This window comes from Chiloscyllium plagiosum, unplaced genomic scaffold (genome assembly GCF_037043375.1).
Source record: "Chiloscyllium plagiosum isolate Xiang-an unplaced genomic scaffold, Cpla_swu_hap1 HiC_scaffold_7, whole genome shotgun sequence".
In the NCBI taxonomy this organism is placed as follows: domain Eukaryota; kingdom Metazoa; phylum Chordata; class Chondrichthyes; order Orectolobiformes; family Hemiscylliidae; genus Chiloscyllium; species Chiloscyllium plagiosum.
This window is the reverse complement of record NW_028270145.1, coordinates 55,309,010-55,331,089: the sequence shown is the minus strand read 5'-3', so window position 1 is coordinate 55,331,089 and position 22,080 is coordinate 55,309,010. Positions and strand designations below refer to the sequence as shown.

At 38.6% G+C, this 22,080-nt stretch overlaps 3 protein-coding genes across 5 annotated transcripts in view; 1 reads left to right on the top strand and 2 right to left on the bottom strand.

Moving 5' to 3' along the window:
* mettl5 (methyltransferase 5, N6-adenosine) overlaps positions 1-1,049 on the top strand; it is a 31,884-nt gene extending 30,835 nt beyond the window's left edge. For all 3 annotated transcript variants that reach the window (XM_043693697.2, XM_043693694.2, XM_043693696.2), the window contains one exon: positions 936-1,049. In XM_043693697.2, the coding sequence (XP_043549632.1) occupies positions 936-977 (42 nt within the window). In that variant the 3' untranslated portion in view covers positions 978-1,049. The remainder of the gene's footprint in view (positions 1-935) is intronic.
* ssb (small RNA binding exonuclease protection factor La) lies at positions 677-21,997 on the bottom strand. Its single transcript, XM_043693690.2, has 14 exons — positions 21,925-21,997; positions 20,175-20,249; positions 18,068-18,142; positions 16,477-16,551; positions 13,469-13,572; positions 13,224-13,395; positions 12,128-12,235; positions 11,927-12,027; positions 10,189-10,254; positions 5,949-5,988; positions 4,138-4,278; positions 3,870-4,056; positions 3,650-3,781; positions 677-1,197 (listed from the first exon to the last, which is right to left on the bottom strand). Exons 1-14 carry the CDS (start codon positions 21,934-21,936, stop codon positions 1,097-1,099), a joined length of 1,389 nt encoding a protein of 462 aa, XP_043549625.2. The 5' UTR covers positions 21,937-21,997; the 3' UTR covers positions 677-1,096.
* klhl23 (kelch-like family member 23) overlaps positions 18,081-22,080 on the bottom strand; it is a 49,315-nt gene continuing 45,315 nt past the window's right edge. Inside the window, exons 5-6 of the mRNA XM_087989044.1 lie at positions 20,175-20,249; positions 18,081-18,142 (exon numbers count right to left, since the gene is read on the bottom strand). Of these exons, the coding sequence (XP_087845170.1) occupies positions 20,242-20,249 (8 nt within the window). The 3' untranslated portion in view covers positions 18,081-18,142; positions 20,175-20,241. The remainder of the gene's footprint in view (positions 18,143-20,174; positions 20,250-22,080) is intronic.

Genomic DNA, 22,080 nt, shown 5'->3' with positions numbered 1-22,080 from the left:
GTATCTTCTTAATATATTGAAGGGTTTGGTCTGGTCTAAAATACACCTCACCAATGAAATTCAAACTCTTGTACCCAGTCATTAACTTGGGATTCAGGATTACTCAACCAGTGCATTACCACTGTCACTACTTCCGCAGCAAATTAACAGTAGAGTTTTAGATTAATTCAGATATACATACGGTAGAACATGACCACTCCAGTGCACTGGCATCCCAAGTCTAGATGTAACAAAGGCACATGTAAACCTTTTCAGAAGACAAGCAAAATCAGATAAAGTTGGAATATAGACAAATGTACTGATACAGAAACACTGGGTCAGAAGCTCATCTGTGACACCAAGGTTGTAACCAGATTGACTCAATCCCTCTGACAATAATCAAAGCTAATAGCTGGTGAACATTTGGAGGGAATACAGAGAACAATGGTGTCATGCCTTCCTATTATTTGGGAGCAGAAACACCCACTAAGTGATATGTTAGACAAGCAATCTGAATTTAGTAGCACATCTGATTCATTGTAATGTCATTGTATATAAAAACTTCATATGAAAACTGTAGCTTGATGTTAGTGAAGAGCTCAAGAAATATGAAATTAGTGTTTGGCTAATCAACGAGTCCCATTAGGTTCATTATCTGCAGACTAACTTATGCAAGATCAAGTTCAAAGCCTTTACATAATTCAAAGTAATGTTTTATTCAATAATTTGCAGACTATTTACATTAGTTTTGTATTAAGACTAGACTGTCAAACTTCCAAGGTATTAGTATCACAACCTTGTGTACATAATCTCTGCAAGGAAATGAATAAACAGTCAATAAAGTAAATCAATCATTAACAAAAGTAAAATGTTTTTTAAAAAACATCTACACAAATCTTAAGCATGCAGTAAGGCATCTTCAAATATACAGTTTAATACTTTTCTTTAAATTCTAGATCGACATTGAGGTGGACTTCATACGGTTTTCGTTTAAATAAATTCCATCCTTCTGGAAGATATTCAATGGAGACAATGCAGAAATCAAAATTAAATATAGTTAAAACACCTTGCATCAGGCCATGTGGTAATTTTGTTTGGTTTGCACATCAATCGAATCCTACTGATCAGCAACTTTATCTTCTGTTTTCAGTTGTTTTGCTGAAGGCTCATCTAGAATTTTAGTTTCTTCAAGGGTTCTCTTCTTTGGACTGGTGGCAGCTACAACAGGTCAAACAAGGCAGTTAAAAACATTTAAGAATAACAAGAAGTTCCAGCATTTGTATAGACAGTGTATAGCAGCTAATTTGGTGACAAATTTCATGCTATATAGTTCCACAAAATCTCAAGAGTTGAAAAAAATTGGTAGTTCACCCAACATTGGCAAGTAACAAGCAACAAATGGTATAACCTGCACACAGTCAATTCTGCAGAGTCCTCCTCACTAGCTTCAGTGGAATTGTGCGAGAGTGGTCTCCCAGAACTAGTCAAATAACTGAGACAGCTGTATTTAACAATCTGTCCCTCATTTTCAAACCAAAAATCACAGGGTATGTACTAAAATAAGTGATACACAATCAATCAAGGATGATCCTGTGAACATTCAATACAGATTCTGGACACAGGTGGCATAGCATCAGATGAAACATGGTTATCAAAATGATTACAATCCACCTTCCTTCTCAGTTAACGTATCAATGGCACTACCATTTGCCAAATAACCTTAGGATTGATCTAGCAGAAAATTACAAGACATGTCTGTCATCAACAGAGCTACCATTCACCGTATGCAAACTCAATGCTCAGCATACCTCACTAGGGGTCTTATGGTACAATGTTCCCAACTGTGGGCCAGAAGATCAGATTCAAATCCCACAGCTCTGGAGGTGCTTTAAAATCAATTGAACAGATCAATTAAAAGGTATCTACAGGTTACCACCTCAAGGCAGGATTTTATAAAAAGGACTGCATTCAAGCAAAAGCAGTCAAACCTAGATAAGTTATAAACTGAGGCTTATATGCATGATACACAGAACCAACTTTTTTTAGGTTAAAAAACAATTCCACAGCCAATGCAATCATGGGTCTGTAGATATGTCACAGCTGAAAATGCTGAGTCAATGATCCAAACTTGCATACTAGTCTCATGAGATCCCCAGCATCAGTAGCCATTTCAAATCAATTTCCATCAAGCTATTCTAGTAAAACTAAATGCAGCTATCTATCCAGTAATGAGCAAACTGCCAAAGTCTGTAGGGTCAAGTAAAAGGAGGACAAATCAAGTTACCAGCCCAGTAGTCTGGTTGAAAATAAGTGGTGTTGATGGTACTACCAAGTGGTACTTGATATTCATTTTGGATTCGACAAAAAACATCTTACTTTATACCTCTTTACAGCCTTAATCCAAGCATTGATCAAAGAACTGAATTTGAGAAGAGACAAGAGTATCACTGACATCAAGGAACTTCAAAAGTTGAAGGCTACAGGAATCAGGAAAATTCTCCACTGTTCAAAATCAGATCTGCGCATAGAAAATAGTGGTGGTGCTTAGAGATCAATTCTATGCCATCAGTGTCAGAGTTTCAATTACCATGCATCAAGTCAGAATTTGGAATATTCACTGAGAATTCCAAATGCTGGGCAATAACCATATTCAAGAAAAATCTGGAATATTCAGAGCAATTTTGGGCTCTGTATCAAAGGAAGGACATGCAGACAGAGGGATATCAGAGGAGCTATGGAGGCAAAGTCATTGAGCACATTAAGGACAGAAATAGACAGATTCTTGATATATAAGGGAATCAAGTGTTAGGAGGAGGCAGCAGGAGAATGGGACAGAGAAACATCATCAGCTACGATCAAATAGCAGAGCTGACTCAATGAGCCAAATAGCCTAATTCTGCTCCAAAAATTAGCTTTATGAGAATTTAACTGTATCATTGCCACAACCCCCCCCCATTCCCATCACAGAAATTACCAGAGCAGAACTTTAAACTGGACCAGTCACGTGAACAAGAAGTCCTTCACCTGAAATGTTAAAATTAAATCTCCACACAATGCCAGCATTGCGTGTTTTTAATCGCACATCAATAATGCTCCTTTGAGCCAGAGGCAGGCTTTCTGCAGAGTGTAACTGACCTGAATTTCCAAAGCCCATTCACCACCTACATGGCACAACTGAGGAATGCTAATGAATACTCCATTTACCCAGATGTTAGATTCTGCATACAGGCCACTCGACAACAATTACAAAAGAAGTCTGTTTGATCAGCACCAGTGTGTAGCATGAACACTACAGCAACTTACCAAGTTGCTTTCAACACTTCAAATCCATGACTCGGTCATCTAAAAACACTAACAGAAGCATACATGGGAGTGCCACAACCATCAAGCTACCTTCCGATTAATTCAACATCCTGTCTTTGAACAATAAAACTCTTCATTCACTGTCAAAATCCTGAAACTTTCCTTTATGCATGCATCCACACAAGCTGGGCTGCAGTGGTTCCAAAACAACTCATCAGCATCTTCAAGAGTGATTAGAAATCGATAATTAATGCTGGCTGATCACTATATCCAATGAATAAGTTCAAAAACAAAATCTGGTTACAATTAATTTGCATCAAAAATCCATATCCCAGTGGTTTATTCAAGACTGACAATTTGCACTTACTAATTTCTGTTGTTTGTTCCACTCCCTCATCACCATCTTCATCTTCACTCTCAAATTTTGTTTTTTTGCCTTGAAATTGCACCCGTTGTTGTCCTGAATTTCCCTTACCACCTCTTCCTCTACCCCTTCGAGCTGTAAACAAACAAGTCTTTAGTATATAGTTTAAAAATTTTCAGAAAACGTCAACTGTCAAGCATGCACATCACCATTAAAGTTTTACCTTTGAAGCTTCTCTTGTTTAGTGACTCCCTCTGATCTTCCAATATCTTTTTCAAAATTGTTTTCTCCTCTTCACCCTCTACTATTTCCCAAGTGACATCTTTATCTCTCAATTGCAGTTTTCCTCCGTGGGCTTCTGTTGCCTTTTCAAGTGCTTCCTTTGCATTTGTTTTAAAAAGGATATTTCCCTACAAAGCATACAATTAATCCTTACAGCAAGAATTTTTTTTAAAAAAAGAATCAATTGAGTAACTTGAAGTCATTTTTACCTCTTTAGCACCTCTTATAAAATCTATCCATTGTATTTCACCATGATTGGAGAAAATTTCATGAATATCTTCTCTGCAAGTCTGATCAGCAAGGTCACCAGCAAACTTCAGCAAACACCCTGTTTTTTCCTCGAAGCATTTCTTTAAAATAAAAGAACATTTAATATTTCCATGCCTTCCATCACTTCCAAATGTTATTCAAGAGCTATAACCTGTACATCAGATCAGAAGATACAATTTACTAACTTCTATGCAGACAAATACCTTGCAAGTCTCAGTCAGTTATAAGAGCAGAGACTGCACCAAATCAGCAAGCAGACTTATATCCTCAACAAACAAATCAGGCAATATTGACATGTGCAGCTGATGCATTGAGAGATCCAAATAAGATTAAGGTGCACACAATACATGAAGAGCATGCTGCTTCTACATTTGTTCAGTGCTGTACATACTTAATGGGCTGCACACATTTGTCACTTTAGTCAGAACATAATTCTTTGAATAAAGATTCAGTTATCTCATAAGTTAGGAAATGAGATAATAGGAAGAGTTCTGGGCATTCCTAGGTCATGTGATCTGCATCAAATCTATATTTCTTGATACCTAGCCTCATGTTTCTATTTCAATCTTCAATTATAATTGATCTCCAAGTCAAAATCTGAGGAAGATTCATTTGAGAAGCTTAGATCTAGTAGAAGTAACATTTGGAACAGCTGTTAATAAACAATCCAAGTAAAGGGAGAATATACTCAACTAATTTAATAATTAACAAGGAATTATTGAGCTAAAACCACAATGAATGGTATATTAAGACTATGTGAAAAACAGAAGACACTTATTGAATAAATTGCTGCTACATAAAAAATGTTATTTGGGGTGCATCTGGTGCGTGAGTTAGGGTTATTCTTTTCCAAGGTTCAAACCACTTAAGCAACTGACAGAAAAGGTTATATTTTTTAAAAACATACCATTAAAATGACTAGGGCAAACAGCTTTGGCATTTATTAGAAGTAACCATCATATCAGTTAGACAGCAGAAATAAATTCTAACAATTAATAGCCATTAGTGGGTATGACGTGGCTATTACAGAAACATGGCTCCAAATGGATCATGAAATGTTATACTCCAAACGTCGACTTCTCCACCTCCTGATGCTGCCTGACGTGGTGTGTTCTTCCAGCCTCTTGCCAGCCCAAATGGATCAGGACTGGGAACTAAATATCCAAAGTTATATCCAACTGAAAAGACTGCCAGGGAGGCGGGGTTGCCTTATCAGCAAGAAATTAAGTCAGGAGGAACAGAGCAGGAAGGCACAGAATCTGTGTGGGTAGAGTTGTGGAACTGCAAAAAAATTTTTTTAAAACCCTGATGGGAGATGTGTACAGGCCTTCTAGCAGTAGTCAGGATGTGGGTAGGAAATAAAGGATAGAAAAGGCATGTAAAAAAGGCACTATTACAATTGTACAAGGGACGCGGAAATGATGTTTTCACTACGAGAGAGATAAGGACCCAAGGACACAGCCCCAGAGTGAAGACACAACCTTCTCAAACAGAGATCAGCAGGAATTTCATCAGCCAGAGTGTGGGAATCTGTGGAACACACTGCCAAACAGGGCTGTCAAGGCCAAATCATCGAATATATATAAGACAGAGATGGGTTTTTGATTGGGAAGGGCAATGAAAAGCTATGGGGAGAAGGCAGAAGAATAAGTTTGAGCCACGATCGAACAACTTAATTCTGCTCCTATGTCTTTATATAGAGTTGCATCCATTGTTTTTGTGCCAAATAAAAAAAGACAAGACGACTTACTTTGTCAAGCGCAGCATCACCACCTGCATGGTCTTTCTCACTGAAAGGAAAAGGTAAAGCAGATTGGTCACTAAACTTAAATGGAGATGGTTTGTACAACATGGATAATTCACATTTCCTTAGCAGAGCTAGTAATAAAATCTAGTTTTGTCTGAAGTACCAAATTATTTAGACAGCAAGTTAACTTTTTTTGGGGGTGTGCAGGACACAAACAAACAAAACTTGTTTGCAATTGTGTCTTTAAAACAAAAGAAAATTGTTTTAAGTGACTTCATGCACATTGAAGGTACTCTTTAAATAATGTGCACAGTAGAAACCAATTTAGAGTCCGTCTGGATCAAAAGAACCCATTTTCTCAGTAGAATAAATCCAAAACTCAAGATATAGCTAATACCATTATGGAAAAGAATTTAAAATCTGGTCTCAACCCAAGGCCTCAATCCATACTGCCACCCCAATTTCGTAGCCACATTTAAAAGATCAAACATTGAATTATGGTTGCTTTTTTCCTCACCTGCATCTCATTCTCTCACCCTACCTTAAAAGTTCAAATACTCTCAAAGACTCTGGTGTATCTGGTTCGTATAAGTGTGGAAAGTGTGTGCACGTTCAGCTACTGACAGAGCATATTGCAGCACTGATGAATGAACTAGACGACCTTAGGCTCATCCGAGAGAACGAGATCTTTCTGGACAAGACCTTCAGGAGGTTATTACACCGACCATACTAGAAGACAGCAGACGATGAGGAAGGCAGAGAGGAGACAGGTGCAAGAGACCCCAGGGGAAGTACCTGTCAGGATCAAGTTGACTCTTTTGGAAACGTAGAGACAGATGACATTGCCAGTCCACGAAGCGGCCAGGTCTGTCAATCAAAAGTTGGCGTGGAGGCAGAGCGGAAGAGTCGGACATCGCACAGAGCCGTGGTAATAGGGGACTCCATAGTGAGAGGAACTGACCGGGGTTTTTGTGGCAGCAGGCAGGACTTAAGGATGGTGTGTTGCCTTCCTGGTGCCAGGGTTAAAGACATCAGAGTGCAGGAAATCCTCAAGGATGAAGGTGAAGAGCCAGAGGTGATGGTACATGTTGGCACAAATGACGTCAGGAAGAAGAGGAGGAACATACTACAGCGAGACTTCAGAGAACTCGGAAGAAGGCTGAAAAGCAGGACGTCCAGGGTGATCATCTCCGGTTTGCATCCAGTTCCTCGGGCTGGTGAGGTCAGAAACAGGGAGATAATGGACTTGAACGTGTGGCTGGAGAACTGGTGCAGGAAGCAAGGATTTAAATTCTTGGATCACTGGGGTATGTTTTGTGGTAAGCATAAATTCTACAAGACAGACAGTTTGTACCTTAATAGGTTAGGGACCAGCATTCTGGCAAGCAGGTTTGCTACTGCAACACAGCTACGTTTAAACTAAGTAGCGGGGGGGAGGGGGACAAACTGAATGTTTAAGAAGGAAATTGAAGGGAAAGTTAAAACAAGGGAAGTCAAGACAACTGTATCAATGAAGCAGAAAACTCAAAAAGGGATCATGTTGTAAGGTTGAGTGAAATCGGAGTTGATGGGAAGGGTGAGGGCAGTAACAAATTAAAAATACTATATATGAATGCACGAAGCATTAGAAATAAGATGGATGAGCTTGAGGCTCTTTTGGAAATTGGCAGATACGATATTGTGGGGATAACAGACATGGCTTCAAGTGGACAGGGCCTGGGAAATGAATATTCAAGGCTACACATGCTATCGTAAGGGCAGACTGATGGGCAAAGGGGGTGGGGCGGCCCTGCTGGTAAGAGATGATATTCAGTCCCTTGCGCAGGGGGACCTAGAATCAGGTGATGTAGAGTCAGTATGGATAGAGCTGAGAAATTCTAAGGGTAAAAAGACCCTCTTGGGAGTTATCTACAGGCCCCCAAACAGTAGTCTGGATGTCAGATGCAAGTTGAATCAGGAGCTGAAATTGGCCTGTCGCAAAGATGTTACTACAGTTGTTATGGGGGATTTCAACATGCAGGTAGACTGGGAGAATCAGGATGGTACTGGACCTCAAGAAAGAGACTTTGTGGAGTGCCTCAGAGATGGATTCTCAGAGCAGCTGGTGCTGGAGCCGACCAGGGAGAAGGCAATTCTGGATTTGGTATTGTGTAACGAACCAGAATTGATCAGAGACCTTGAAGTGAAGGAGCCATTGGGAAGTAGTGACCATAATACATTAAGCTTCAATCTGCAATTTGAGAGGGAGAGGGTACAATCGGAAGTGACAATATTTCAGTTGAATAAAGGGAACTATGGAGCTATGAGGGAGGAGCTGGCCAAAGTTCAATGGTGCAATACCTTAGCAGATATGACAGTGGAGGAACAATGACGGATATTTCTGTGTATAATGCAGAAGATGCAGGATCAGTTCATTCCAGAAAGGAAGAAAGATCCCTAGGAGGAGGCATGGGTGGCCATGGCTGACAAGGGAAGTTAAGAAACATATAAAGTTAGTTAAAAGAGAAAACGTATAACATAGCAAAGATAAGTGGGAAAACGGAGGACTGGGAAGCTTTTAAAGAACAACAGAGGATTACTAAGAAGGAAATACGCAGAGAAAAATGAGGTACGAAGGTAAACTAGTCAAAAATATAAAGGAGGATGGTAAAAGCTTTTTTAGGTATGTGAAAGGCAAAAAAAATGGTTACGACTAAAATTAGGCCCTTGAAGACAGAAACAGAGGAATATATTACAGGGAACAAAGAAATGGCAGAAGAATTGAATTGGTACTTCAGATCTGTGTTCACTGGGGAAGACACAAGCAATCTCCTTGAGGTAACAGTGGCTGAAGGACCTGAACTGAAGGGAATTTATATTTGCCAGGATTTGGTGTTGGAGAGACTGTTCGGTCTGAAGGTTAATAAGTCCCCGGGGCCTGATGGTCTACATCCCAGGGTACTGAAGGAGGTGGCTCGAGAAATCGTGGATGCTTTGGTGATTATTTTCCAGAGTTCGATAGATTCGGGATCGGTTCCTGCGGATTGGAGGGTGGCTAATGTTGTACCACTTTTTAGGAAAGGTGGGAGAGAGAAAGCAGGAAATTATAGACCAGTTAGTCTGACCTCAGTGGTGGTCAAGATGCTGGAGTTTATTATAAAGGATGAAATTCCGACACATCTGGATAGTAGTAACAGGATAGGTCAGAGTCAGCATGGATTTATGAAGGGGAAATCATGCTTGACTAATCTTCTGGAATTTTTTGAGGATGTAACTCTGAATATGGACAAGAGAGATCCAGTAGATGTAGTGTTCCTGGACTTTCAGAAAAGCTTTTGATAAAGACCCACATAGGAGGTTAGTGAGCAAAATTAGGACACATGGTATTGGGGGCAAAGTACTAACTTGGATTGAAAGTTGGTTGGCTGACAGGAAACAAAAAAAAAAAAGAGTTGTGATAAACGGCTCCATTTCAGAATGGCAGGCAGTGACCAGTGGGGTACCACATGGATCAGTGCTGGGACTGCAGCTTTTTACAATATATATTAATGATATAGAAGATGATATTTGTAACAACATTAGCAAATTTGCTGATGATACTAAGCTGGGTGGCAGGGTGAAATGTGAGGAGGATGTTAGGAGATTAAAGGGTGACCTGGACAGGTTAGGCGAGTGGTCAGATGCATGCCAGATGCAGTTTAATGTGGATAAACGTATGGTTATCCACTATGGTGGCAAGAACGTAGGTTCACAAGGTCAATTCCTGGAATGGCGGGACTACCTTACGCTGAAAGACTGGAGCAACTGGGCTTGTATACCCTTGAGTTTAGAAGAGTGAGAGGGGATCTGATTGAGACATAAGATTATTAAAGGATTGGACACTCTGGAGGCAGGAAACATGTTTCCGCTGATGGGCGAGTGCCGAACCAGAGGACACAGCTTAAAAATACTGGGTAGACCATTTAGGATAGAGATGAGGAGACACTTCTTCACCCAGAGAGTGGTGGCTGTGTGGAATGCTCTGCCCCAGAGGGCAGTGGAGGCCCAGTCTCTGGATTCATTTAAGAAAGAGTTGGATAGAGCTCTCAAGGGTTATGGAGATAAGGCAGGAACAGGATACTGATTAAGGATGATCAGCCATGATCATATTGAATGGTGGTGCAGACTCGAAGGGCAGAATGGCCTACCCCTGCACCTATTGTCTATTGCCAATGCAAACAGTGTACAGTTTTCATAAAACTGTCACAAATTCGTAATCACTTACGTTTTTTTGTTTTTTGCTGTCTTATGTAGCTTCCTTTCTTCAGCTTTCTTTGCAAAGTAAGATTCCCTTTAAGAAGGAAACATGAGAACTGAATTTTAGGTGCGTCAATCCATTCAGATCACTCAGATCAAAATAATCATAATGTGGAAGTTTAAGACAAATGCATATATGATACTACAGAAATTGGACAAATAAATGCTGTTAAGTGAAGAGACACCAAAAATGCAATAACTTTGTAAATTTGTCACCAAATTAAGCACTTGTTAACTTTGAATCTTATGCAGATTGCATAATGCTCGAATATACTTTGTTGCCAAGAGAAAGACTTGAACATGTTCCGTTATGATGCAGCCAGTATAAAAAAGTAAAAACATGGAACCCCCAGAATTCAAAACAAAGGCCAAGGAATCAAGACTCATCTAGAATGAATCATGGCTGGGAAATAAATTACCAAGTATGTGAAGACCAAATATGAACACCTGTAATAATTCTTATGATTTTATCTTTGATCACGATTAACTAAAAATAAGTGAAAAATATCCTGAATCGTGTGTTGGTAAATGTTCTCAAATTTGGTAGAAAATTCAAAATCTACAGATCAATTCCTAAATTTGCATCAACTACTCATTTAAGAGGGCAATCACAAAAACAAACCAAATTTTTCACCCAATTGCCTGATTCTGACTGAAGTATTCTGAAAAATAAAGTTATTTTTAAGCAATATTATTTCTTTGTCCTAAATTAGTACTTGGATTTGTATATTAACATCTCTATAATTAATAGAGAAAATATTAGTTCAGAATATTATTTACTGGACATGTAAATATATCATAGACTTTTGGAAAGAAAACTTTAGAAGGAGACTGACTGCAGCAAGAAAACATTGCATTTACAAAGTACACGTGACCCAGTTTATGGGTTTAATAGTTATTGGACTCGAACACAGACAAATCAATCACCGACAAAATAGCTTTTGCCCATCTTCTCTTTGCTCTGGAATCCCCCCCAATCAATGACCAGAGTTAAAAGCCCATTGGAGAGCTCATCACCACAGGTGAAAGATTCCTGAAGGGAGAAGTCATTATTGGTGCAGCCCAGGTTCTTGAAAAGATTTCACTATCACTACCGTCCCCAGATGGATAATTTAGCCAGCTGCAGAGCAGAGGTTGTTGCACTAATATCTGAACAAATAGTATTTTCTTTCCCTTGAACTTAACTGCTATTTAGCTAAAGTACTTCCAAGATAACATTGCAGAGCGTTTACGCTATTTCTCCTAGATTTGGACTTGGTGGGTGTATTATTTATCAGGACATGTAGCTATATATTTTTGAATAGTTTAAATGTTTTAGTGAACTTGGAATAAATTTTGTTTCCAAAAACTTAACTTGCTTCTTAAAGAATCCCGCTAATTAGATTGTTAAAGCTATACATAAATGAATATAATTGGCAATAACTCATCCCTTTTAAAATTCAAACTTTATTGGGCCAAAAGTGGGGCAAGGTAATCAGTTTACCTTCCTAAAGGAATATTACAACAAAAGGTTATTACCTCCAAAATCAAGTAGATTTCCAAGTGCTTTGTCATTTCAGAGAAGCCAACAGCAAAGGTCACTTTTGGTTTTCTAGCTGACTTTGCTTTCCAATCAGGCACTCAATTAAGTTAACTTTCCTTCAGTGAGCAGCAAGAGTATATCTAGATAAACTCAACCAAGGTATGTCAAAAACATACATACTTACTTGAAAAGCACAATCATATCATTGTCCTTGTATTTCTGCCCTGGGGTTTCTACAAATTTTGTGGCCGAATCTACACTATCAAAGATAACAAACACTGATCCCTGTGAACAAAAAGGAACAGAACAATTCAGTGTTTAAATACAAACTATGGAAATTTTGGGGGTCAGGGGTGTGGGAAAAGGAAAGGAGAAAAATACTGACCTTGAACTGCCTTTGCAGTGTTCTTCTCATCTGTATATTCTCCACGGGCCCAGTTTCATCAAACCAACCCTTAATCTCATCAAGTGTAGCACTTGTGGGAAAGCCTTTCTGTTCATTGGGAAGACATGACATGAAAACAGTAAAGGAGTGGAAAATATTAAAATTTAAATGTAAATTAAGTATTTCCTATTCAAGCAGGAGTTTCTCCCAGCTTAGAAAACACAGAATTGGATGTAATGATATGAAATCCTTTAGTGAAATGTCAATATGAAGGATATCACAAATAAGTGGGTGGGACGGTGGCTAGCACTGCTGCCTCACAGCACCGGAGACCCGCCTCAGGCGACTGTGTGGAGTTTGCACATTCTCCCAGTGTCTGCGTGGGTTTCCTCCGGGTGCTCCGGTTTCCTCCCACAGTCCAAAGATGTGCAGGTCAGGTGAACTGACCATGCTAAATTGCCCGTAGTGTTAGGTAAGGGGTAAACGTAGGGGTATGGGTGGGTTGCGGGTCGGTGTGGACTTGGTGGGCCGAAGGGCCCGTTTCCACACTAATGTAATCTAATCTAAAGTTAAACAAATGCTCAACCTTCATTTAATACACAACATACTATATATTTTATTAAATTCTATAGTTTATAAGATATCAACTTATACAATGAAGTATACTCCTACTTTCTATCACTGTGTTTGATCACAAGAGGTCAAATCAGTAACATATTCCAAAGGAGAAACAGTCCCACTCTAGACTAGTCATGTTCAATGCATTTTTCAAAAAAGGCAAGAGAACTACGAAAGTTCTAGTCCAGCATTACAAACAAAGGATGAAGCAACCTCATACTCTACTAAACAGCTAATTAAAATTAAGAAATTGAACATGTGACCGTAAACCACGAACAAACTAAATAGTTTGTAAATTTCATTTGATTCACTGCAATTCAACATTTTAGCAACTTTTTCAATATCAGGAAATTTTCTCACCAAACTTGTTTCTACCAGAACGATCAACCAAGTAGCAATCTTAACTGAAAATTCAAAATTGAAAACGTTTTCCGTGTGAACAGATAAAATGCAATGTTTCTAAACCACAAATACTTACAACATATACAGATCTTGCTTTCACAGAGTTTTTATATTCTTCAAACTCAGGCACAGGCTTGCTTGGAGAACGACGAATTTTAGTTTTGTCTTCACTTATTTCCATAAGTCCACTTTTTGATTTCTTGAGACCTTCTACTATCACAGTGAAATCTGTCGTTAAACGGCTTAACCTGCAAAACACTCAATGGTCAGAGACTACTTATATCGCCATTTGTCTTAAGCAAGAACTACAATTGTTCTTACCTGTTAAATTTGATCAAGGTTTCCAGGGGTATCCAACCATCATCCAACTTTATCTGTTCTTTGAGAAATTTATCTCGCGGCAAGTTGTGATCACCAAAATAATACTGTATAAAGACAGCAAAATAACTTTCAGTGGAGAAGCTATCAGGAAGGAATTCTAAATTTATTCTGTTATTTAGGCAGGTCAGGCAAAGAAAAACGAGATTGTGACATTAACTGTAGAGTTTCTAAAAGGAACACGGATCATCATGATCAACAATTAATGATGATCCAGGAAGGAATGCATTTACTGAGAAAAAAGGGACAGCAGCAGCATGAATGTGAAGTTGATTGAAAGACTGGAAATAATTTCTCAGATTGGAGGAAGGAATCGCACCTAAATTATATACTAGTGGAACAAGTGATTTTCTTAATCTACATTAGTGAAGTAGAGTTTGATTTACTGGGCACAACTTCAAGAGCTGACAAAACTTGAAAGCATGTGAACTGTGTGGAAGATACTGATCAACTTTTAAGAGAAATGAACCAGACGATGGAAGTGGGCAAACAGATAGCAAACTAAATTTAATGCAGTAATGCATGGAAGTGTTACTTCTGGGCATAAGAACAAGGCAACACAAAGGATACAGTTGAACAGGGTGTAGTAACAGATCTGGGGATAGATACTTTTAAAACCTGTTCAGACATATCCCAGACTTTCTAGCCCAGAACAGGGACACTACAGAAGCCCTACATGCACTATCAATTCTAATCCTTTGGTACTTTCAAAAAAACTTTTAACCAACCTGTTCAAACAGGTTATGACAACAACACCACTGGCAGGACTTTAACCCAGACGTTCTGGCCCAGAAGTAGGGATTTACCCCGTGCCATAAAATCTCCCCGCTACATACTCGAAATGTTGAGGTGACAGCCATATGAGAAAGCAATATGGCACACGGGATCTTGGTCTTCATAAAGACAAACCCAAGCAAAAGCCAAGAGGTAACTTCTACAAATCACAGTTCAGTATCATTAAAGGAAGGATGTAAGAACTCCCGATGAAAGGTGTTTGTCTGAAACGTCGATTTTCCTGCTGCTTAGATGCTGCCTGACCTGCTGTGCTTTTCCAGCACCACTCTAATCTTGACTCTGATCTCCAGCATCTGCAGTACTCACTTTCACGTGCAAAAACTTCAGACAGGGTGCAGAGATAAAGCTGACGCGATGAGGGATGAAGGACCTAAGTTACCTCAATAGATGGTAGAATACAGGATCATCCTGCAGAAGATGAGATTAAAAGGAGACTTTATAGATTAGCGTTTGGGACAGAATAGAGAGAGAAAAGCCTTTTGATTGACAGAGGACTCAATGCCAGAGAACACAGTTACAAGTCCAGGACATTGGTGAGGCTGCACTTGGAGTATTGTGTTCAGTTTTCATCACCTTGCTATAGAAAGGATGTTATTAAACCGGAAGGAGTGCAGAAGAAATGTACAAGGATGTGGCCAGGACTCAATGGTCTGAGTTAGAGGGAGAGGTTGGACAAACTCAGACTTTTTTCTATAGAGCGGAGTAGACTGAGGGGGGAATCTTATGGAAGTGTATAAGATCATGAGAGGAGTGGTCAGGGTTAAAGCACTCACTTTTTCCCCAGGGTTGGGGAATCGAAGACTATAGCGCATCAGTTTAAGGTTAGAAGGGAAGGAATAAAAGGGAACCTAAGGAGGAATTTTCTTTCAAACACAGAGGGTGTTAAGATATGGATTAAATTGCCGGAAGTGGTTGAGGCAGGTACATTAACAACATTTAAAACATATTTGTACAAATACATAGATAGGAAGATTTAGAAGGATATGGGCCAAGTGCAGGGAAATGGGACTAGCATGGATGGACATTTTGGTTGGCATGGACCAGTTTGGGGCAAAGGGCCTGTCTCCATGCTGTAGGACTCTGACAAGCTGCGAAATTCTAGGATAAGCTCAAAATGGTTTATACTCCAAATATTCCTAAGCAAACTGCAAGTGTTTTTCTACACTACCATTTATGAAGACAATACTTTCAACAAAAGCACACTTTTACAAACAAGTGAGATAAATAAATCCAGCCTTGTTGCAATAAAATAATAAAAAAAGCTACATTACAGGAGATACAAGGTATTCCACAGCCAATTTCAATGAGATATTGTCACTTGTTTGCTAGAAACAGTAATATTGATAGGAACACAGTTGTTCACTTTGCCCCTTTCAACACAATGTGGAGGTGCCGGTGTTGAACTGGGGTGGCCAAAGTCAGAAGTCAACACCAGGTTATAGTCCAACACGTTTATTTGAAAATAAAAGCTTTCAGAGCACTAATCCATCAGGTAGCTGGGACAGGATACACAGGGCACAGAATCTAAGAAAAAAAAACAAAGTGTCACACAACAGACATGATGTATTAAACAAACCTAGGTGGCTGTTAAGTCTGTAATCACTTAGAATGATGTAGATTTCAATTGATTAATATGTAAATCCCAGAATTTAGTGCCGCAAGATTTTAATCGGTATATAAAAAAGTGACATCTCAGCTCAGACAATGCATTAAAGGAGTCAGGTTAGAGTCTATCTTGTCCCAACCTAGAGTCAGACTAATACTTCCAAAGTAGGAATTTAAAATGTCAAATTAACTGACTGCCTACAGATTGTGCGCTTTTTGAACAAAATAGAATGTATCCGCAAATACAAGTCTGCAACCTTTCAAAGTAATGCTAGATCTACAGCTCAGACCACACAGCAGTTTTTTTTTGGGGGGTGGGGGTTGAGGAGTGAGTGAAAATAGAGGAAAATGAGCAGAAGCATTACTCATGAAACCTACTTTAGTTACTGATTTGGTCGATTCATTCCGCCATGTAATAACAATAACCGTAAGCATTGGAATATTTTAACCTCAAAGAACTGCTATTAATTTAGATAGACAGTCAACGAGGGCAGTTTTCAGTGTCTTTATCAAATAAAAATATCATCCCACTGTTCATATGGATTACGTACTTCAATCTGTTCACATATCTTCTTCTCTAGGGGAGTTATTTCTTGAGCTACTTCATTTGCTGCCATTTTAGCAATCTACACAAAGAAAAATGCATATTAACTACCATTTATTTCATAAATAAAATCAGTCCACAATCAAGTTGATTATTCCTTAAAGGCCTAAAATTATGGTTAACACTTGGCAGAAATGTTTAGTTAATTGTAACTAATGCACTTAAAAGAGAAATGATGTGGCAGGCAAGCGAAATCTAGAGAGCTGTACTTGGAATAGAATTTAATATTTCCCCAGAAATATTTAATATTTATAAAATGTAGTCACTGATAGATGAAATATATACATTATTTGCAAGGCCAACATTTTTAAAAATGTGCTCAACAAGTGGTCAGCCACATTCTTAAAATGTTTCAGTTCTTGCAATGAACGTACACCCCAGAATTATGTTCTAAGTCCCAAGAAGTTGACCCAGCAGCAAAAGTGAATTACCACAGTCAGGTTCAGACAGATTAACCATTCTGAGCCTCACAAATGCCTTAATCATGCTTACAGGAAAGCAGTGGTGGTATCCTACATCTTGGCCAGAAGCTCTGGGCTCAAGTCATGCTTCAGCTCATGATGGCCAGAGATATCCAAAACATTTTATGCTGTCCTCGTTGTGCAAAACAGGTCTCATTTTACATTGAAGTCACTATTTGACAGAAACAATTGAATATGATTTATTCAATTCTTACTGTTCTTTATATAACTTACATCATAACCTTAAACATCTAAGGTTCACATTTGGTGTTCAAGTAGTAATACCCACATATTTACCATGTAACAAAATAGTTTATGCAATGCAAATGCTTCAGCACTAACTGGAATTCATAATAAACATATAAACCAATTTTTAAAACAGGCAGAGATTGGAGATTTTCAATATAATTTAGTTTCAATGTTGCCAATGAAGTTACAAGATTGATAAATAGAACTTTAAAGACACTGAAAGCTCAGTTTATTCTTGTAAAATGTAACTTCAAATCTTGAATTATTTGTCTGTATGTTATGAAGAGAACTTTGAATTGACTCAAGCCTCAGAATGCTGACAGCAGCTTCTATAACTCTACATTTGTCAGATAAATATGTATGGTAGCTCTTCAAATAATTCTAGCCATAGAATTTTTAATAGTTTGCGTTTTAGGATTGAAGAACATGATAGTGACAAACAAGTCCCTTCCCAATCAGAGAATTTATATTCAAATTATTAAACGCACTTGCTTTCGCGCTTCCAATTGAAGATGGCAAGATATCAATTATGTAAATGAAGCAGCATATTTTATTATCCATTAAGAATTTACTGCATCTGTGAAAATGAAACAAACTACCACATTACTACAAACGTACATCTAACCAAGAGTCTGCTTTGACCTGGCACATCAGAAGTAACACAAGGTTCCCAGGTTATTGAGGCAGTGTCTTTGCTTTAGGATGACTGAGGCTTTTCACACCATTCAGCTCAATTTAAGTGAATGAAAGCCTGCGCCATGAGCTGGCAAGTGCACAATTTCTTTATCACAATAAAATATCATCCCACTGTTCATATGGATTACGTACTCCCATCTGTTCACATATTTTCTTCTCCAGGGGAATTGTTTCTTGAGCTTCTCCATTCTCTGCCATTTTAGCAACCTGCACAATGAAAAAAATAAATGCATATTAACCATTTATTTCATATATGAAACTAATCCATAATCAAGCTGATTATTCCTTAAAATCATGAAATTATGATTAACACTTGGCAGAAATGTTTAATTAAAACTAATGTAATTCAAAGACAAAATCATGTGACAGGCTAGTGAAATCTACAGTGCTGCACTTTAGAATATAATGTAATATTTCCCCAGATTTTGCACTGACAAACAAAATAAATTTTAGTTTTAAAAGTCATATTTGAGATAGATACATCAATAGCAAGGCCAACATTTCTTGTGCTTTATTAAAAAAAAGCTCAAAGTGGACAGCCACATTCTTAAACTGTTTCAGTTCTTGCAATGAATTATGTTGTTGGTCCCAAGATGTTGATCCAGAAGCAAAAATGGATTCCCTCAGTCTGATTTCAGGAGAAAGTGAGGTCTGCAAATGCTGGAGATCAGAGCTGGAAATGTGTTGCTGGAAAAGCGCAGCAGGTCAGGCAGCATCCAGGGAACAGGAGAATCGACGTTTCGGGCAAGGGCTTATGCCCGAAACGTCGATTCTTCTGTTCCCTGGATGCTGCCTGACCTGCTGCGCTTTTCCAGCAACACATTTCCAGCTCAGTCTGATTTCAGCCAGGTTAACAAATCTGAGCCTCACAATTGCATAACTCATGCTTACTGCAAAGCAGTAGTAAGTTCCTACATTTGGGCCAGAAGCTCCAGGCTGAAGTCATGCTTCGGCTCATGATGGCCACAGAAATACCCAAAACATTTTATGTGGTCCTCGTTAGGCAAAACAGGTCTCAATTTACATAGAGTGCGCTACTTGAATAGGACTTTAAAAATTATTTCTATGTTCCCGCCTCAGGCGACTGACTGTGTGGAGTTCGCACGTTCTCCCCGTGTCTGCATGGGTTTCCTCCGGGTGCTCCGGTTTCCTCCCACAGTCCAAAGATGTGCAGGTCAGGTGAATTGGCCATGCTAAATTGCCCGTAGTGTTAGGTAAGGGGTAAATGTAAGGGTATGGGTGGGTTGCTTCAGCGGGTCGGTGTGGACTTGTTGGGCCGAAGGGCCTGTTTCCACACTGTAATGTAATGTAAACAAAAATGTAATATAATGTAATGTAATGTTACATTGAATTAGTTTAATTTGGCTTTACTGTTTTTTGTATAACCTTACACATCAAAGGTCCACAGCTTGATGTTAAATAAATCATTTCTATATATTTACCCTGTAACAAAATACAGTTTATGCAGTGAAAATGTTCAGCACTAACTGGAATTCAAATGCAACATATAAATCAACTTAATACATAGGCAGAGATTGGAGATTTTAATTTAATTTAGTTATAAATGTTGCTAATGAAGCTAAAAAAGATTGGTAAATAGAATTTCAAGATGCTGAAGGCTGTCATCCTCATGAAATGTAACTTCAAATCTTAATATTTGTCTGCACGTTATAAGAAAACTTTGAACTGACTCAAGCCTCAGAATGCTGACACTTCTGTAACTCTACACTTGTCAGATAAGCATGTACCATTTGGAAATTCTTGTCGATCTCACTTAAAATAATTCTAGCCATCAAATCTTTAATAATCATTTGTGTTTTCGGATTCAAGAACAAGATAATGAAAAACAAAGTTAAGTCCCTTCTCAGAATTTAAATGTGGACTGTATTAAACGCACTTGCCTTCGCGCGTCCAATTTAAGGTGACGAGTTAAAAATTATGTGAATAAAGCAGCGTACTTTATTATCAATTAAGAATTTACCACATCTGTGAAAATGAAACAAACTACCACATTACTACAAACGTTGTACATCTAACCAAGAGTCTTCTTTGCCCTGGCACATCGGGAGTAACACAAGGTTCCCAGGTTATTGAGGCAGTGTCTTTGCTTTAGGATGACTGAGCTTTTCACGCCATTCAGCCCAATATAAGTGAATGAAAGCCTGCGCCATGAGCTGGCAAATGCACAATTTCTTTATCACATCAAAATATAATCCCACTGTTCGTATGGATTACGTACATCCATCGGTTCACACATCTTCTTCTCCAGAGGAATTGTTTCTTGAGCTTCTCCATTCTCTGCCATTTTAGCAACCTGCACAATGAAAAAAATAAATGCATATTAACCATTTATTTCATATATGAAACTAATCCATAATCAAGCTGATTATTCCTTAAAATCATGAAATTATGATTAACACTTGACAGAAATGTTTATTTAATTAGAACTAATGCACTTCAAAGACAAATGATGTGACAGGCAAGTGAAATCTACAGTGCTGCACTTAGAATAGAATTTAGTATTTCCCTCGCTGTTGCACTGAGACAAAATAAATTTTAGTTTTAAAAGTCATTCTTCAGATATATACATCACTAGCAAGGCATACATCTCTTGTTTTTTTTAAATATGCTCAACAAATGGACAGCCACATTCTTAAAATGTTTCAGTTCTTGCAATGAATTATGTTGGTGGTCCCAAGATGTTGATCCAGCAGCAAAAGTGGATTCCCTCAGTCTGATTTCAGCCAGGTTAACAAACCTGAGCCTCACAACTGCATAATTCATGCTTACTGCAAAGCAGTAGCAACTTCCTACATTTGGGCCAGAAGCTCCGGGTTGAAGTTATGCTTCAGCTCATGATGGCCACACAGAGATACCCAAAACATTTTATGCCGTTGTCTTTGTGCAAAACAAGTCTCAGTTTACATAGAATACGCTACTTGACAGAAACAATTAAATAGGATTTTAAAAATTGTTTCTATGTTACAATGAATTACTTCAATTTGGCTTTACTGTTCTTGGTATAACCTTACACATCCAAGGTCCACAGCTTGATGTTAAATAAATCATTCCTAAAATGTTTACCATATAACAAAATACAGTTTATGCAGTAAAAATGCTTCAACACTAACTGGAATTCAAACAACACATAAACCAACTTAATAAATTGTCACATTTCAATTTAAATTTAGTTATAAACATTGATAATGAAGCTACCAGATTGGTAAATAGAACGCTCAAGATGCTGAAGGCTGTCATTCTCATGAAATGTAACTTCAAATCTTAAAATACTTGTCTGCACGTTATAAAGAAAACTTTGAATTGACTCAAGCCTCAGAACGCTGACACTTCTGTAACTCTACACTTGTCAGATCAATATGTACCATTTGGAAATTCTTGTCGATCTCACTTAAAATAATTCTAGCCATCAAATTTTTAATAATTGTTTGTGTTTTAAGATTCACGAACAAGATAATGAAAAACAAAGTCCCTTCCCAGTCGAATTTAAACGCAGACTCTATTAAACGCACGTGCCTTCGCACATCCAATTCAAGCTGACGAGTTAATAATCATGTAAATAAAGCAGCGTATTTTATTATCATCATTTAAGAATTTACTACATCTGTGAAAAATGAAACAAACCACCATGTTACTACAAACGTTGCACATCTAACCGAGTGTGCTTTGCCCTGGCACATCGGGAGTAACACAAGGTTCCCAGGTTGTTGAGGCCGTGTCTCTGCTTTAGGATGACTGAGCTATCCACGCCATTCAGCCCCATTGAAGTGACTGAACGAAAGCCTGCACCACGACCTCGCAAACGCACAAACTCTGCACTGGTTTCACTTTATCGGGGCGGCCCAGTGAACGAAAAACCTGCTCACAACCGAGTAGCATCTCCCCCCCCCCATTCCAGCTCACCCTTACCGCGCAGACAAGAACAACAAGCGTTGCGGCCTACAACATAAAAACCACTCTTAATCACTCACCTCTTCGCTCATTTGGCTCTGAACACGCTGCACCGTCCCCGCCCCGCACCGTTGTTATTTAATGTCTCTCATACATCCCAACAGGCACTGCGATAGCGGCAACGTACTGACGACATGACGTTAGCGCGGTGCCTGTAGTCGCGCAGACGCAGTTAT

Excerpts from the sequence above, each read along its gene's own strand:
- ssb (XM_043693690.2), bottom strand. Across the intron at positions 4,057-4,137 it reads TTATAAGAGGTGCTAAAGAG|GGAAATATCCTTTTTAAAAC; the intron begins GTAAAAATGACT and ends TATGCTTTGTAG. Across the intron at positions 3,782-3,869 it reads AAACAAGAGAAGCTTCAAAG|CTCGAAGGGGTAGAGGAAGA; the intron begins GTAAAACTTTAA and ends GTTTGTTTACAG.